The 14,965-nt window shown below is 46.5% G+C and overlaps 1 protein-coding gene across 5 annotated transcripts in view; it reads left to right on the forward strand.

Moving 5' to 3' along the window:
- The first annotated feature begins 316 nt into the window (after positions 1-316).
- Positions 317-14,965, forward strand: part of ARHGEF39 (Rho guanine nucleotide exchange factor 39) — an 88,215-nt gene continuing 73,566 nt past the window's right edge. For 4 of the 5 annotated variants that reach the window (XR_004000969.1, XM_030567087.1, XM_030567088.1 and 1 more), the window contains exon 1: positions 317-397. Coding sequence is in view for 3 of the 5 variants with exons in the window: in XM_030567087.1 (XP_030422947.1) it covers positions 338-397 (60 nt within the window). In the remaining 2 variants the exon portion in view is untranslated. Of the gene's footprint in view, positions 398-976; positions 1,025-14,965 lie in introns of those variants that run through there. The other variant, XM_030567089.1, reaches the window with a different exon arrangement.

The raw sequence follows: 14,965 nt of genomic DNA on the forward strand, positions 1-14,965 counted from the left end.
CCCCTTACCGCAAAATAGGTCCGCAGACCCGCCCCAAGGTCTCCTCTCGCCACAGACCGGCCCCCGCCCTTGCCTCCCCTGTTGCCTCACACCCCGCCCCCGTTATCTCCGCCCTCAGCTCCGTTTGCCACCCGCCCCTCTCTGGCTTGGCCCCCCAAGTCATCCCCGGCGCTCGCGAGCCCGAGCCCAGGGCTAGCGGGAAGCTCCAGTCAGCCAGACCGGCTCCGGGGCGCTGGGCGTTGTGTTCTCTCCCCGCGCATGCCGGGGGCGGGCAAGGTGGAGGGGCTCGGCCCGCCGAGGCCCCGCCCCCTGGGCTCGCGCGGCAGCGGCCGTTTGAATGCTGGGCGGGGCGGCCTGGCTGGGAGAAGCGTTACTGACAGAGGTCCAGCGAGCGCAGGTAATGGGGCGCCGGGGTTCCCGCTCGGAGCCGCGCCCTGCTGAGGGGCGATGTAATCTGTACCGTTGTCCCCTCGCTGTGCGAGAGTCTGTGGGCCGGGAGTGGGTGCGCGCCCCCGCTGTACGGGAGCAGGGGGCGGCAGGGCCGTGCGCTGTCCCGTTGTACGTGGAGGCACGGCTGTGCTCCCCGCATTGTGGGTGTAGGTGTGGGGTAGGGAGCCAGAGTCATGCGCTGTCCTGTGAGGTGGGGGGCAGAGCCTTTGTTCTAATGTATTGTGTGTGTGGTGTGTGGCGGGGCAGGAGGACCATGTGCTCGGCTGTTGTACTTTGTTGTGGGGGCAGAGGGAGAGCTGTAGGGGGGAGGACTGGGAGAAATGACTATAGGCGTTTATCCACAATCATAGTCATTGGGCCACAGTGAGAAGGATTGACTCTGTGGTCCAGTCCTCCTGCTCCAATTGCTCTTTCATTATTTATCCACAGTGGAACAGCTTCAACTGGAGAGATGGAGGGAGCCCCACATCAGAGTATCCCATAAGTCAGTGGTCAGAGGATTCTCCTGAGAGGTGGGAGATGCCCTTTTCAAATCTCTTATCTCTTTCTGGTAACTGGGGCTCCTACATCTCAGGTGAGTGCTCTAACCACTAGGCAAAAGGTTATAAGGGCACTACCACTATGTCCTCCTGGATTTGAAAGTACCTACCTGATCCAATGGGTGACTGAGCACACTTACTTGATTGCCCACCTACGTTGTGTGCAGGGCCCAAACACTCATCTTCCCTCACTCTCGGGCTCTCACTGGGTGGGAGATACCCATCTAGATGCCTAGAATGAGGTAGCAGTGTGCATGCTGAGAGTGCAAAACTTTTATCTCTAAAATGTAAGTGCCCACCAAGTTTGCCAGGAGTCTTGTGGATTTCCATGGAGCCAAAACTGGGATGTACGTGCCTCATTATCCTTGTGGATCTGTACCCTAATCACTACTTGTGCCTCCCATCATGCTGTAAGAGTCTAATATCAAGATGACAAAAAACATGGTTAAATAGAGTATGGCTCTATTATTTCAGAGAAATGTTCACATTTATCTTACTGCATGCGGATGGAAAGGATTGCCCCTGGCTACAGCTGCTACCTGCACATGCAGCATCAGCCAGAGGTCTCTCCAGCCTTCTAAATTATGATTATTTTTCACAAATGGCAGTCATATTCCCTCAGAGATCTTGATATCATTCTTGCTTCCCCTACTCTGATCCCTTCCCTGCATAGCAGCAGTATTGAGGGAGACCCTGTGAGGCTTGTGCGGAGGATTGGTACTGCGCCCCTATATATTTCTGTTTTATATCCAGCCCAACTTTTTATCCTTTCTCCCTAACATCCCAAACTTCCATCTCTGTAACATCTCATATTCCTCTCTAAGATGTCCTCTTTCTCCATCATATCCTCTCTCTGCCTCTTCATTTTCAACTTAGAATCATAGAATATCAGGGTTGGAAGGGACCTCAGGATGTCATCTAGTCCAACACCCTGCTCAAAGCAGGACCAATTCCAACTAAATAATCCCAGCCAGGGCTTTGTCAAGCCTGACATTAAAAACCTCTAAAGAAGGAGATTCCACCACCTCCCTAAGTAACCCATTCCAGTGTTTTACCACCCTCCCAGTGAAAAAGTTTTTCCTAATATCCAACCTAAACCTTCCTCACTGCAACTTGAGACCATTACTCCTTGTTCTGTCATCTGCTACCACTGAGAACAGTCTAGATCCATCCTCTTTGGAACCTCCTTTCAGATAGCTGAAAGCAGCTATCAAATCCCGCCTCATTCTTCTTTTCTGCAGACTAAATAATCCCAGTTCCCTCGGCCTCTCCTCATAAATCAGGTGCTCCAGCCCCCTAATCATTTTTGTTGCCCTCTGCTAGACTCTTTACAATTTTTCCACATCCTTCTAGTAGTGTGGGGCTCAAAACTGGACACAGTACTCCAGATAAGACCTCTCCAATGTCAAATAGAGGGGAAAGATCACGCCCCTCGATCTGCTGGCAATGCCCCTACTTATACAGCCCAATATGCCGTTAGCCTTCTTGGCAATAATGGCACACTAGTGACTCATATCCAGTTTCTTGTTCACTGTAACCCCTAAGTCCTCATCTGTGGAGCTGCTGCCTAGCCATTTGGTCCCTAGTCTGCAGCAGTGCATGGGATTCTTCGGTCCTAAATGCAAGACTCTACACTTGTCCTTGTTGAACCTCAACAGATTTCTTTTGGCCCAATTCTCTAATTTGTCTAGGTCCCTCTGTATCCTATCCCTACCCTCCAGCGTATCTACCACCTGTCCCAGTTAGGTGTCATCTGCAAACTTGCTGAGAGTGCAGTCCACGCCATCCTCCAGATCATTTAATGAATATATTGAACAAAAGCAGCCCCAGGACTGACCCTTGGGGCACTCTGCTTGATACTGGCTGCCAACTAGACATGGAGCCATTGATCACTACCCATTGAGCCCGATGATCTAGCCAGCTTTTTATCTACCTTATAGTCCATTCATCCAACTTCTTTAACTTGCCGGCAAGAATACTGTAGGAGACAGTATCAAAAGCTTTGCTAAAGTCAAGGAATAACACGTCCACTGCTTTCTGCTCATCCACAGATCCAGTTATCTTCTCATAGAAGGCAATTAGGTTAGTCAGGCATGACTTGCCCTTAGTCAGCATGGATTCACTGTTCTTGATCACTTTCCTCTCCTCGAAGTGCTTCAGAATTGATTCCTTGAGGACCTGCTCCAGGAACTGAGGTCAGGCTGACTGGCCTGTACTTCCTCGGATCCTATTCCCTTTTTTTAAGATGGGCAGTACATTAGTCTTTTTCTAGTCATCCAGGACCTCCCCTGATTGCCATGAGTTTTCAAAGATAATGGCCAATGGCTCTGCAATCACATTTGCCAACTCCTTTAGTACTCTCGGCTGCAGCGCATCTGGCCCTATGGATTAGTGCTCATCCAGCTTTTCTAAATAGTCCTGAACCACTTTTTTCCACAGAGGGCTGGTCACCTCTTCCCCATGCTGTGCTGCCCAGTGCAGCAGTCTGGGAGCTGACCTTGTTTGTGAAGACAGAGGCAAAAAAAGCATTGAGTACATTAGCTTTTTCCACATCCTCTGACACTAGGGGCTTGTCTACATCAGAAAGTTGCAGCGCTGGTGAGGGAGTTACAGCGCTGCAACTTTGAAGGTGTACACATCTGCAGGGCATCACCAGCGCTGCAACTCCCTGTTTGCAGCGCTGGCCGTACTCCCGTTTTGTCTCGGGTGTAGAGGATCCAGCGCTGGTGATCCAGCGCTCGTAATCCAATGTAGACACTTACCAGCGCTTTTCTTGACCTCCGTGGAAGGAGGAAGCCTCTGGTAATCAAGCTGGTCTCCTTTCCCGGTTTGCTCTCTCGTTCCCGGAACCCCGAGCAAGCAGGTCTCCTTCCCTGCGGTTTGCAGGGGGGTTCGGGGAACGCGAGAGCAAACCGCGGCGAAGCTGGTCTCCTTTCCCGGTTTGCTCTCTCGTTCCCGGAACCCCGAGCAAGCAGGTCTCCTTCCCTGCGGTTTGCAGGGTGGTTCGGGGAACGCGAGAGCAAACCGCGGCGAAGCTGGTCTCCTTTCCCGGTTTGCTCTCGCGTTCCCGGAACCCCGAGCAAGCAGGTCTCCTTCCCTGCGGTTTGCAGGGTGGCTCCGGGAACGCGAGAGCAAACCGCGGCGAAGCTGGTCTCCTTTCCCGGTTTGCTCTCGCGTTCCCGGAACCCCCCTTGAAGCCGCCCAACAGCGCTGCAAGTGGTGTTAGATGTGGCCACACTGCAGCGCTGTTGCTGTAAGTGTGGCCACTCTGCAGCGCTGGCCCTATACAGCTGTACTAATACAGCTGTAACAACCAGCGCTGCAAAATTTTAGATGTAGACATGGCCTAGGTTGCCTCCCTCATTCTGTAAGGGGCCCACACTTTTTCCTTGACTTTCTTGTTATTGCTAGCATAAGAAGGGTTTCTTCATGTTGTTACTCTTAACATCCCTTGCTAGCTGCAACTCTAAGTATGATTTGGCCTTCCTGATTTCACTCCTGCATGCCTGAGCAATATTTTTATAGTTCTCCCTGGTCATTTGTCCAAGCTTCCATTTCTTGTAAGCTTCTTTTTTGTGTCTAAGATCAGCAAAGATTTCACTGTTAAGCCAGGCTTGTCACCTGCCATATTTACTATTCTTTCTACACATTGGGATGGTTTGTTCCTGCAACCTCAATAAGGATTCTTTAAAATACAGCCAGCCCTCCTGGACTCCTTTCCCCCTCATGTTATTCTCCCAGGGGATCCTGCCCATCAGTTCCCTGAGGGAGTCAGTCTGCTTTTCTTAAGTCCAGGGTCTGTATTCTGCTGCTCTCCTTTCTTCCTTGTGTCAGGATCCTGAACTCGACCATCTCATGGTCACTGCTTCCCAGGTTCCCATCCACTTTTGCTCCCCTACTAATTCTTCCCAGTTTGTGAGCAGCAGGTCAAGAAGAGTTCTGACCCTAGTTGGTTCCTCAAGCACTTGCACCAGAAGATTGTCCCTTACACTTTAAAAAAACTTTCTGGATTGTCTGTGCACCATTATATTGCTATCCCAGCAGATATCAAGGTGATTAAAGTCTCCAATGAGAACCAGGGCCTGCAAGCTAGTAACTTCTGTTAGTTGCCGGAAGAAAGCCTCGTCCACCTCATCCCCCTGGTCTGGTGGTCTGTTCAGACTCCCACAACGACATCACCCTTGTTGCTCACACTTCTAAACTTAATCCACAAAAAGAACGAGTACTTGTGGCACCTTTATTTTGAGCATAAGCTTTCATGGGCTACAGCCTGCTTCGTCGGATAAATAGAGTGGAACATATAGTGAGGAGAGAGAGAGATACACATACAGAGAACATGAAAAGGTGGGAATTGTCTTACCAACTCTAAGAGGCTAATTAATAGACAAAAATCTTTTGTAGTTATAATCAAGATAGCCCGGCTTGACAAAGCCCAGGCAGGGGTGATTTATTTGTGGTTGGTCCTGCTTTGAGCAGGAAGTTGGAATAGATGACCTCCTGAGGTCTCTTCCAACACTAATCATCTATGATTCTATATATTTTGGTTTTACTAAAACTTTTTTGATGCACTCCCACATGATATTCTCATAAGCAAACTAGGGACAAGCAGTGTCTAGATGAAATTACTATAAGATAGGTGTAGAGCTGGCTGAAGATTTTACTCAAAGAGTGGGTATCAATGGTTTGTCATCAAACTGGAGGGTGTATCTAGTGCGATCCCACAGGGGTCAATCTTGGGCCCAGTACTCATCAATATTTTCATTAATGACTTGTATAAGGAAATGGAGAACATGCTTATAAAATTTGCAGATGACACTGTGACATGTCTCCAGAGTACAGCCTGGGAATGTGGGACCGCTGTGCTGCCTTAACTCTTGAGCCTGGGCTCTCTCACAATGATATGCCAGTGACAAGCAGCAAACTCCTCCAGGTGCTGTGATCACTCATGCATCAGCATATGGAGACCTACAGCCAGCGAAATTGCATGAATGCTGTCTGAGGGCTTGTCTACATCACAAAGTTGCAGCGCTGGTGAGGGGGTTACAGCGCTGCAACTTAGGAGGTGTACACATCTGCAGGGCATCACCAGCGCTGCAACTCCCTGTTTGCAGCGCTGGCCGTACTCCCGTTTTGTCTCGGGTGTAGAGGATCCAGCGCTGATGATCCAGCGCTGGTAATCAAGTGTAGACACTTACCAGCGCTTTTCTTGACCTCCGTGGAATAAGCAGGTATCCCAGCATACCTGAGGAAGCCTCTCTGGTAATCAAGCAGGTCTCCTTCCCCGGTTTGCTCTTGCGTTCCCCGAACCCCCATGCAAGCAGGTCTCCTTCCCTGCGGTTTGCAGGGGGGTTTGGGGAACGCGAGAGCAAACCGCGGGGAAGCTGGTCTCCTTCCCCGGTTTGCTCTCGCTTTCCCCGAACCCCAGTGCAAGCAGGTCTCCTTCCCTGCGGTTTGCAGGGGGGGTTCGGGGAACGTGAGAGCAAACCGCGGGGAAGCTGGTCTCCTTCCCCGGTTTGCTCTCGCATTCCCCGAACCCCCCTTTGAAGCCGCCCAACAGCGCTGCAGTGTGGCCACATCTAACACCACTTGCAGCGCTGGTTGCTGTAAGTGTGGCCACTCTGCAGCGCTGGCCCTATACAGCTGTACTAATACAGCTGTAACAACCAGCGCTGAAAAATTGTAGATGTAGACATACCCTGAGACACTCCTGAATTATACAAAGAGAGGCACTAGCAAATCCAGGGCTTTGGAGCTGTGCTCCAGCTCTGCTTCAGCACCAAGCAAAAACCTGCAGCTCCAGTGCTCTGGAGCTGCTCCACGCTCCAGCTCCAGGCTCTGCTCCAGAGCCCTGAAAATAACCCCAGCCTTGCACCCCAGAAATATACCATCTTACACTACTGAAGACTCCCTTGGACAGTGTGAGCTTATTAATTAGTTTGCACTTCCCTACCCTTTGTTGGACTGGCAACAACCCTTGTTAACCTGAGCTGAGATTCTCTAAGAACTTCAACCAGAAACACACTGTTTTAGGTAAAATATAAAACAGATTTATTAACTACACAAAGATAGATTAACTGTTTATAAGTAGTAGGCATAGAGATCAAAGTTGGTTACATAAGAAATAAGAATAAAATCACAGTCTAAATTCCACAGATTAAGCAAGATTTGAATCAAGCAGTTTCTCATCCCACTGGATATTTCAGGCAGTTAGTTGACCGTTCTTATTACAAAGGCAGAGTTTCCTTCTCAGCCTGGTACCAATCTCTCCAGTTCAGTCTTTGTCTTCCAAATCATCTTCCAGGTGTTAAGATGGGGTAGGAGAGAAGCCCTGTGGTGATGCCATTGACCCTTATTTATACTTTCTCTCCAGCTGATAGAAAGATCCTTGCTGTGACGGTGTTAGACAGCCCCTGCTCAGTACATGCTCTTACTGAGGAATCTCTGGAAGAGTGGATTCTTCTTGATGGGCCCAATGCCTGTCTGGCCAGTATGTGTTGCTCCTTTGTGGCCACTGAACGGCTAGCTGTGGGCTAGCAAAACTTCATCATAACTTCAGATACAATGGTAAAATACATAATTCAACAGAATAGTAATGTTCAACAGATTCATAATCATATCACAGTGATGAATATGGGGGTGCCAGGATGCTATTGTTGAGGTACAGAGTGTCACAGACACCAAGCTAGAAGGGATTGTAAGTAGTTTAGAGGACAGAATTAGAATTCAAAATGACCTTGACAGGTTGGAGAATTGGTCTGAATTCAACAAGACAAAAATCAGTAAAAACAAGTGCTAAGTACCTCACTTAAGAGAGCCAATTTTGTAGTTGTGCATTTGATTTTTTCTAAGTGGCAGTACTGCTGAACAGGATCTGAGGGTCATGAGGAGGGTGTGAATTTGCAGAACACTCATCTCTGGGCTTCATTATTTTCACCTCTTTACCTCTGTTTTCACCACAAATTGAATATAGTAACTCACCACTTAAACTTGTCCCAGTTAACATTGTTTCATTGTTATGTTGCTGATCTATTAGGGAACAAGCTCTGTTAAAGTTGTGCAATGCTTCCTTATAACATTGTTTTGGCCGCTGCTGGCTTTGTCCACTGTTTGGAGGACTCTCTAGAAGAGCAACCCCTTCTTGTGGGGTTTAGAACTGGGGGCGGGGGAGTGTATGTGTGCTGGCAGCACCACCCCATCAGCTCCCCTAAATTCCCTGTAAGATATGTGGCTCGGCAGCTGCCAAGCAGCAATTCAACTGGCCCTGTCCCCATTGCCATGCTGTTCCTGACCTGCCCTCTGCCTTGGAGCTACTCCTGGGAGTTTCCTGCTTGTTGGGGGAGGGGAGAGGGGGACTGATATCTGGATGTCCCCCAGCTCCATACTCCCTCTCCACAAAGCGGAGGAGGGGGACAGGGCTCAGGGACAGAAAGGAGGGATCTTGCTGGAAGCTGTTGCTTCCTGTCTGAACTGGCTGATCTGCTTAAAAGGGTAACTTACTTGAAGTGGCGTCAGTGTACTTAAAGGGGCAATGCACATTTCTCTCTCACTCATGCACGCACCCCCCCAGCACTTTGGAAAGTCAGCACCTGTGAAGCTGTGCATGTGCTGTCAGGAGGAGGGAGTGATGCACTCCAGATGGATAGCCTGAACTCATCATGCTCAGTTTTTGCAGGGAAGTGCATCTATTGTGTTTCCTCCCTCCTGCCTCAGTCCATGCTGCCTTGTAGAATGTGAGGCAATGGCTACACTGGCACTTTACAGCGCTGCAACTTTCGTGCTCAGGGGTGTGAAAAAACATCCCCCTGATTGCTGCAAGATACAGCGCTGTAAAGCCTCAGTGTAATCAGTGCTGCAGCACTGGGAGCGCAGCTCCCAGCGCTGCAAGCTACACCTGTAAGGGATGTGGTTTACGTGCAGAGCTGGGAGAGCTCTCTCCCAGCGCTGGCGCTCCGACTACACTCACACTTCAAAGCGCTGCCGCGGCAGCGCTTTGAAATTTCAAGTATAGCCATACCCTGAGGCTACATTAACAACAGCGTATTAACCCATGAGGGCACAGCTGAGTGCTAGTTCATTTAGCAGCAAGGCATTCCCTGGGAAATATTCCACCCTCTTACTCCACCACCTCAACCAAGCTTCATAATCATTCATTGTTGTGTACAATATTAAACTGTTTATTTAAAATTGTGTAAAACTTATACTGTATATGTACATAATGTCTTTTGTTTGGTGAAAAACATTTCCCTGGAACCTAACCTCCCTTCCATTTACATCAATTATTATACGGAAATTATGAGAAATGATGTTAAGTGAATCCAAAGTTGCATTTTTCAGGAACATAACTACAACATTGAGTGAGGAGTTACTGTATGAGTCAACAATGTGATGCAGTTGCAAAAAAGGCTAATCCTTCTGGAGATATTAACAAGAGTGTTTATGTGTAAGACACAGGAGGTACTTTTCTCACTTTACTCAGCACTGCTGAGGCCTCAGCTGCAGTACTATGTCCAGTTTCCGATGTCGCATTTTAGGAAAGATGTGGACAAATTTGAGAGAATTCGGAGGAGAACAAGAAAAATGATAAAAGGTTTAGAAAACCCAGTCTGAGGAAAAGGTATAAAAAAACTGGAGATGTTTAGTTCAGAGACAAGAAGACTGAGGGGGGAATCCAATAACAGCCTTCAAATATGTAAAGGTCTGTTAGAGAACAACTGATCACAGGCCTCTTTATATCTGTCCACTGAAGGTAGGAAAAGAAGCAATGGGTTTAATCGGCAGCAAAGGAGATTTAGGTTAGTGTCACGGAGTGCAGGGGAGTCCGGTCCTGCACCCCTCTTCCTGGGACTCACAGTGGTTCTCAGCCAGCCAGTAAAACAGAAGGTTTATTGGACAATAGGAACGCAGGTTACAGCAGAGCTTGCAGGCACAGTCAGGACCCCTCAATCGAGCCCTTCTGGGCTTTCAGGGTGCTTGAATCCCAGCTTAGGATACCCTGAATTCCACCCACACAGCCCCAAAACGAAACTGAAACTAACCCCCTCCTGCCGGCCCCTTCCTTTGTCTAGCTTCCCGGGCAAAAGTGTTGACCTCCCACCCCCCCCTTGCCTAGCTCAGGTTACAGGCTCAGGTATAGTCCTTCCCCTAGAGTCCTCCCCTGCTCTCCCATCCCCCATGCAGACAGCCCCTACTCTATCACAGTTAGATATTAGGAAAAGCTTTCTAATGATAAGGGTAGTTAAAATCTGGAACAGGCTTCCAAGGGAGGCTGTGGAATCCCTGTCATTTTTAAGGTTTTTAAGACCAGCTTGGGCAAAACCTCTGTCAGGGATGGCCTTGGTTTACATGGTTCTACCTCAGTGCAAGGGGCTGGACTTAGTGACCTCTCAAGGTCTCTTCCTAGGCTATATTTTTATGATTCTATAAGGAACTGGCTGAAGAGGTTTCTGGATGTTTGATCTTTTGCAGGAGGTCAAAATTGAAATTTTAATGCTCCCTTCTTGGCCTTGAAATAGCTTTAAAATCTATGATTAAGTCTTGGAATGGTGAGGAAGTTTCAGAGGCCTGGAAGACAGCCATTGTACTAATATTTAAAAAGAATAAACAGGATAAGTCAGGTAACTATAGTATGGCTTGCATAATATTGATCTTGGACAAAATTATGGCATGGCTGAAGCAAAACTCCATATATGGAGTTAAATGATGGAAATATAATATAATGCTAATAATATAGTATTGAAGAAAATATTTCTTTGTCAAGTGAACTTGTAATCTTTTCCAAGAAGATCAACTCTAATAAAAGTAACTACTAATATAATTTACTCTACTTCTTTAAAGCATTTAATTTAGCTATTGTATATAAGCAACTGAACATGAGCGCCTAGTGGGCTAACATGAGATTAGGAGGGATTGACAAGGGAATATAGAGCAGCAGCAGCAGGGAGGTGCTGTTACCTCTGTATGCAGCATTGGTGTTCCCATTACTGCAATAATTAATACTGTGTCTAGTTCTGATGTCAATGCTCTAAAAAGGGTGTTGAAAAATTGTAGAGGATTTAGGGAATGGTTACAATAATTATTAATGGTCTGGAAAAATGTGTGTTACAGTTGAAAATGAAGAAGCTCAGCCTAGCTAGCTTAACAAAGATGGAGAAGAGGTGACTTGATCACAGTCTAGAAGTGCCTGTAAAGGGATCTCTTGTAGTAGAGGGAAGGCAGAACAAGATCAAGTGGGTCAAGGCAATTCTAAATAAACTCAAAATGGAAAGAAGGCATAAATTGTTTACAGTGCGTGATTAACTATTGAAACAATTTACCAAGGGTTGTGATGGAGTCTCAGTCACCAGCAATATTTGGGTTGGATGTTTTTTAAAAGATCTGCTCTGATTCCAAAGAAGTTATTTTGCAGGAAGTTCTACGGCCAGTGTTTTTATAAGTGGTCATACTAGATGATCACAGGGGTCCCATCTAGCCTTGGAATCGATGGAAACTCCCACTAGTAGTAGCCTTTTTTGTGGCAGCATCGTATTGGCAGCTCATAGTTATCCTGCAGCCAATACACCAGGTCTTTCTCCTCCTCTGTCACAACTGATAAGTTCCCATCTTATAGTTAAAATTCCTGTTAGTCCTTAACTGCATGACATTGCACTTTGTATTATCAAATTCCATACCGTTTATATTACTCCACTTTTCAAGGTCATCCAGATCTTCTTGTATGATATTCCAGGCCTCCTCCATATTGGCAATACCTCCCAACTTTGTACAACAAGGAGTCCGGTGGCACCTTAAAGATTGTCAGATTTATTTGGACATATGATTTCATGGGTAAAAAAACCTTACTTCTTCAGATGCAGTGCTGGTTTTTTACCAATGAAAGCTTATGCCCAAATAAATGTTAGTCTTTAAGGTGCTACCGGACTCCTTGTTGTTTTTGTGGATATAGACTAACACAGCTACCCCCGATATTTGTTCCCAACTTTGTGTTATCTTCAGATTTTATTAGTACACTCCCATTTTTTTTGTGCCAAGGTCATTAATACAAATTTTAAATAAGATTGGCCCCAAAACCGATCGCTGAGGAACTCCATTAGTAACCTCCCTTCAGTTCACCTTTCAGTATGACCTGTTGTAGTCTCCCCTTTAGCCAGTTCCCTATCCACTTTTTAATTCTCATATTAATCTCCATCTTCTGCAATTTAACTAATTTCCTGTGTGGAACTGTATCAAATGCCTTACTGAAATCCAGGTAAATTAGACCTACTGCATTTCCTTTGTCGAAAAAATCAATTATCTTCTCAAAGAAGTAGATCAGATTGGGTCTGGCATGATCTACCTTTTGTAAAACCATGTTGTATTTATCCCAGTTAGATGTAAATGTTATTCCCTTAACTACTTTCATTTGTGTGTGTATGTTTATCTGTTTTAACTTTGTAAATAACTCTCATTTCTTTTTCTTATAGTTAATGAATCCTTAGGTACAGTAACTTCTCACTTAGAGTCCAAACCAGTTAAGGTTGTTTCATTGTTACATTGCTGATCAATTAGGAAACATGCTTGTGTCATAAACAGATAAATAAGAGTTAATAGAACAGAAGTACTTCATATCTTTTTTGCCTGTAAAGAATTAACAAGATCAGTGAGCCTGGCTGTCACCTGACCAGAGGAGCAATCAGGGGACAGGATACTTTCAAATCTTGAGGGAGGGAAGTTTTTGTGTGTACTGTTAGATTTTTGGTGGTTGTTCTCTCTGGGTTCTGAGAGTGACCAGACGTGCAACCAGGTTTCTCTCCAATCTCTCCGATACAGGTTCTTATAGATCCAGAATAGTGAGTACTAGGTAGATAAGACGAGTTAGGCTTATGTTTGTTTTCTTTATTTGCAAATGTGTATTTGGCTGGAAGGGTTTTAATTTGTACTTGTATACTTAGGCTGGGAGGGTATTCCCAGTGTCTATAGCTGAAAGACCCTGTAACACATTCCATCTTAAATTTACAAAGATAATTTTTACTGTTTTTTCTTTCTTTAATTAAAAGCTTTTCTTGTTTAAGAACCTGATTGGTTTTTTTATTCTGGTGAGACCCCAGGGAACTGGGTCTGGATCCACAAGGGAATTGGTGGGGAGAAAGGAGGGAAGGGGGAGAGAGAGGTTAATTTTCTCTCTGGGTTAGGATTACTTTCTCTCTCAGGAAGAGTCTGGGAAGGGGAGAGAAAAGGAGGGGGGAAGGTGGATTTTCCTTTCTGTTTTAAGATTCAAGGAGTTTGAATCACAGTGATCTTCCAGGGTAACCCAGGGAGGGGAAGCCTGGGAGAGGCAACAGTGAGGGAAAGGGTTTACTTTCCTTGTGTGAAGATCCAGAGGGTCTGGGTCTTGGGGGTCCCCGGGCAAGGTTTTGGGGGGACCAGAGCATACCAGGCACTGGAATTCCTGGTTGGTGGCAGCGCTACAAGTACTAAGCTGGTAATTGAGCTTAGAGGAATTCATGCTGGTACCCCATCTTTTGAACGCTAAGGTTCAGAGTAGGGAATTATACCATGACAGCTTGTTTAAAGTTGCACAATGCTCCCTTATAATTTTGTTTGGCAGCCGCATGCTTTGTCTATTGCTTTCAGGAAGAGTAGCCTGTTGGAGCTAGCTGGTGGGGGCTTGGAACCAGGGTGGATCGGCAGCTGCCCAGCAGGCTATCAATTGTCAGGCAGTTCAGCTGTCCTTCCCCCCCTGCCACTGCTGTGTGCTGCTCCAGCCCTCTGCCTTGGAGCTGCTCCCAGGAGTCTCCTGCTTGCTGGGAAGAGGGGTGCTAATGTCAGGGTGTCCCCTTGCTCCTCCACAGAGTGTGTGTGTGTGTGTGTGTGTGTGTGTGTGTGTGTGTATAAGACTAGTGCATTTCCCCTGTAAGTACGCTGACACCACTCCTAAGTACATTGCCTTTTTAAGTAGATCAGCAAATGTACTTAGGAGTGGTGTCAGCGTACTTAAGAGGCAATGGACGTGTCTCTCACACACAGTGTCTCTGTCTCTCTCTTTCATGCTGTGTCTCCTCTCTCCATTCCTGCTGCCTTGTAGAGTGTGAGGCTACATTAACAACAGTGTGTTTAATCCTTGAGGGCTCAGCTGAGCGCTAGTTCATCATTTAGCAATAAGGCATCCCCTGGGAAATATCCCACCCTCTAACTCCACCAACTCAACCAAGCTTCACAATCACCATTGATGTTTACAGTGTTAAATTGTTTAAAACTTGTACTCTGTGTGTGTATAATATATATGATATAGTCTTGTGAAAAAAATTTCCCTGGAACCTAACCCCCCCATTTACATTAATTCTTATGGGGAAATTGGACTCACTTAACATCATTTGCTTAAAGGAGCATTTTTCAGGAACATAACTACAACATTTAATATAGGATTGGCTACAAGTGTTGTGTGTGATGACAGATCTGAGATACAATTGACCTGGGGTAAGTGACTGGTCCTTTGAAACTGAGAGTAACCTGAATATTGTTGGGATTTTTGGTGTAAGGGACCATCTATCACAAAGGCAGGCTTGCCTAGGTGGTAAGATAGAGTATCCAAAGGGACTGTTTCTGACTCCATGTTAAGGCTATTACAATGCTTAAGGAGTTCACACTTGATGCTGGGTTGGTGAGATCTAAGTATAGAACTCACAATCAGTTTGCCATTTGTGCACTGATTTGTAACAGTTTGCTCTGAGGTTGGTACTCATGCTCTTGAGCCACTCCACCCACCGGGGCAGGAGGGGTGTGGAGGGTAGAAAGGAGTGGCTGGAGCTATCTGGCTATCTTCAGCTGGCAATGGTCCCTAGGTGATGTGATGAATGGAAGGGTTTTGAAGAATAGGACAAAAATCTTGAACCTGATATAGTTGAAGTGGGAGAGGCTGATCATTTTAGTGGTTGTGTTTTGAATGGATAGGAGATAGGGCATAGGTGGTAGTGATGTGGGTGTGGTGTTGAAGAGGTGAAAAT

Source organism: Gopherus evgoodei, chromosome 6, assembly GCF_007399415.2.
Source record: "Gopherus evgoodei ecotype Sinaloan lineage chromosome 6, rGopEvg1_v1.p, whole genome shotgun sequence".
Classification (NCBI taxonomy): Eukaryota; Metazoa; Chordata; order Testudines; family Testudinidae; genus Gopherus; species Gopherus evgoodei.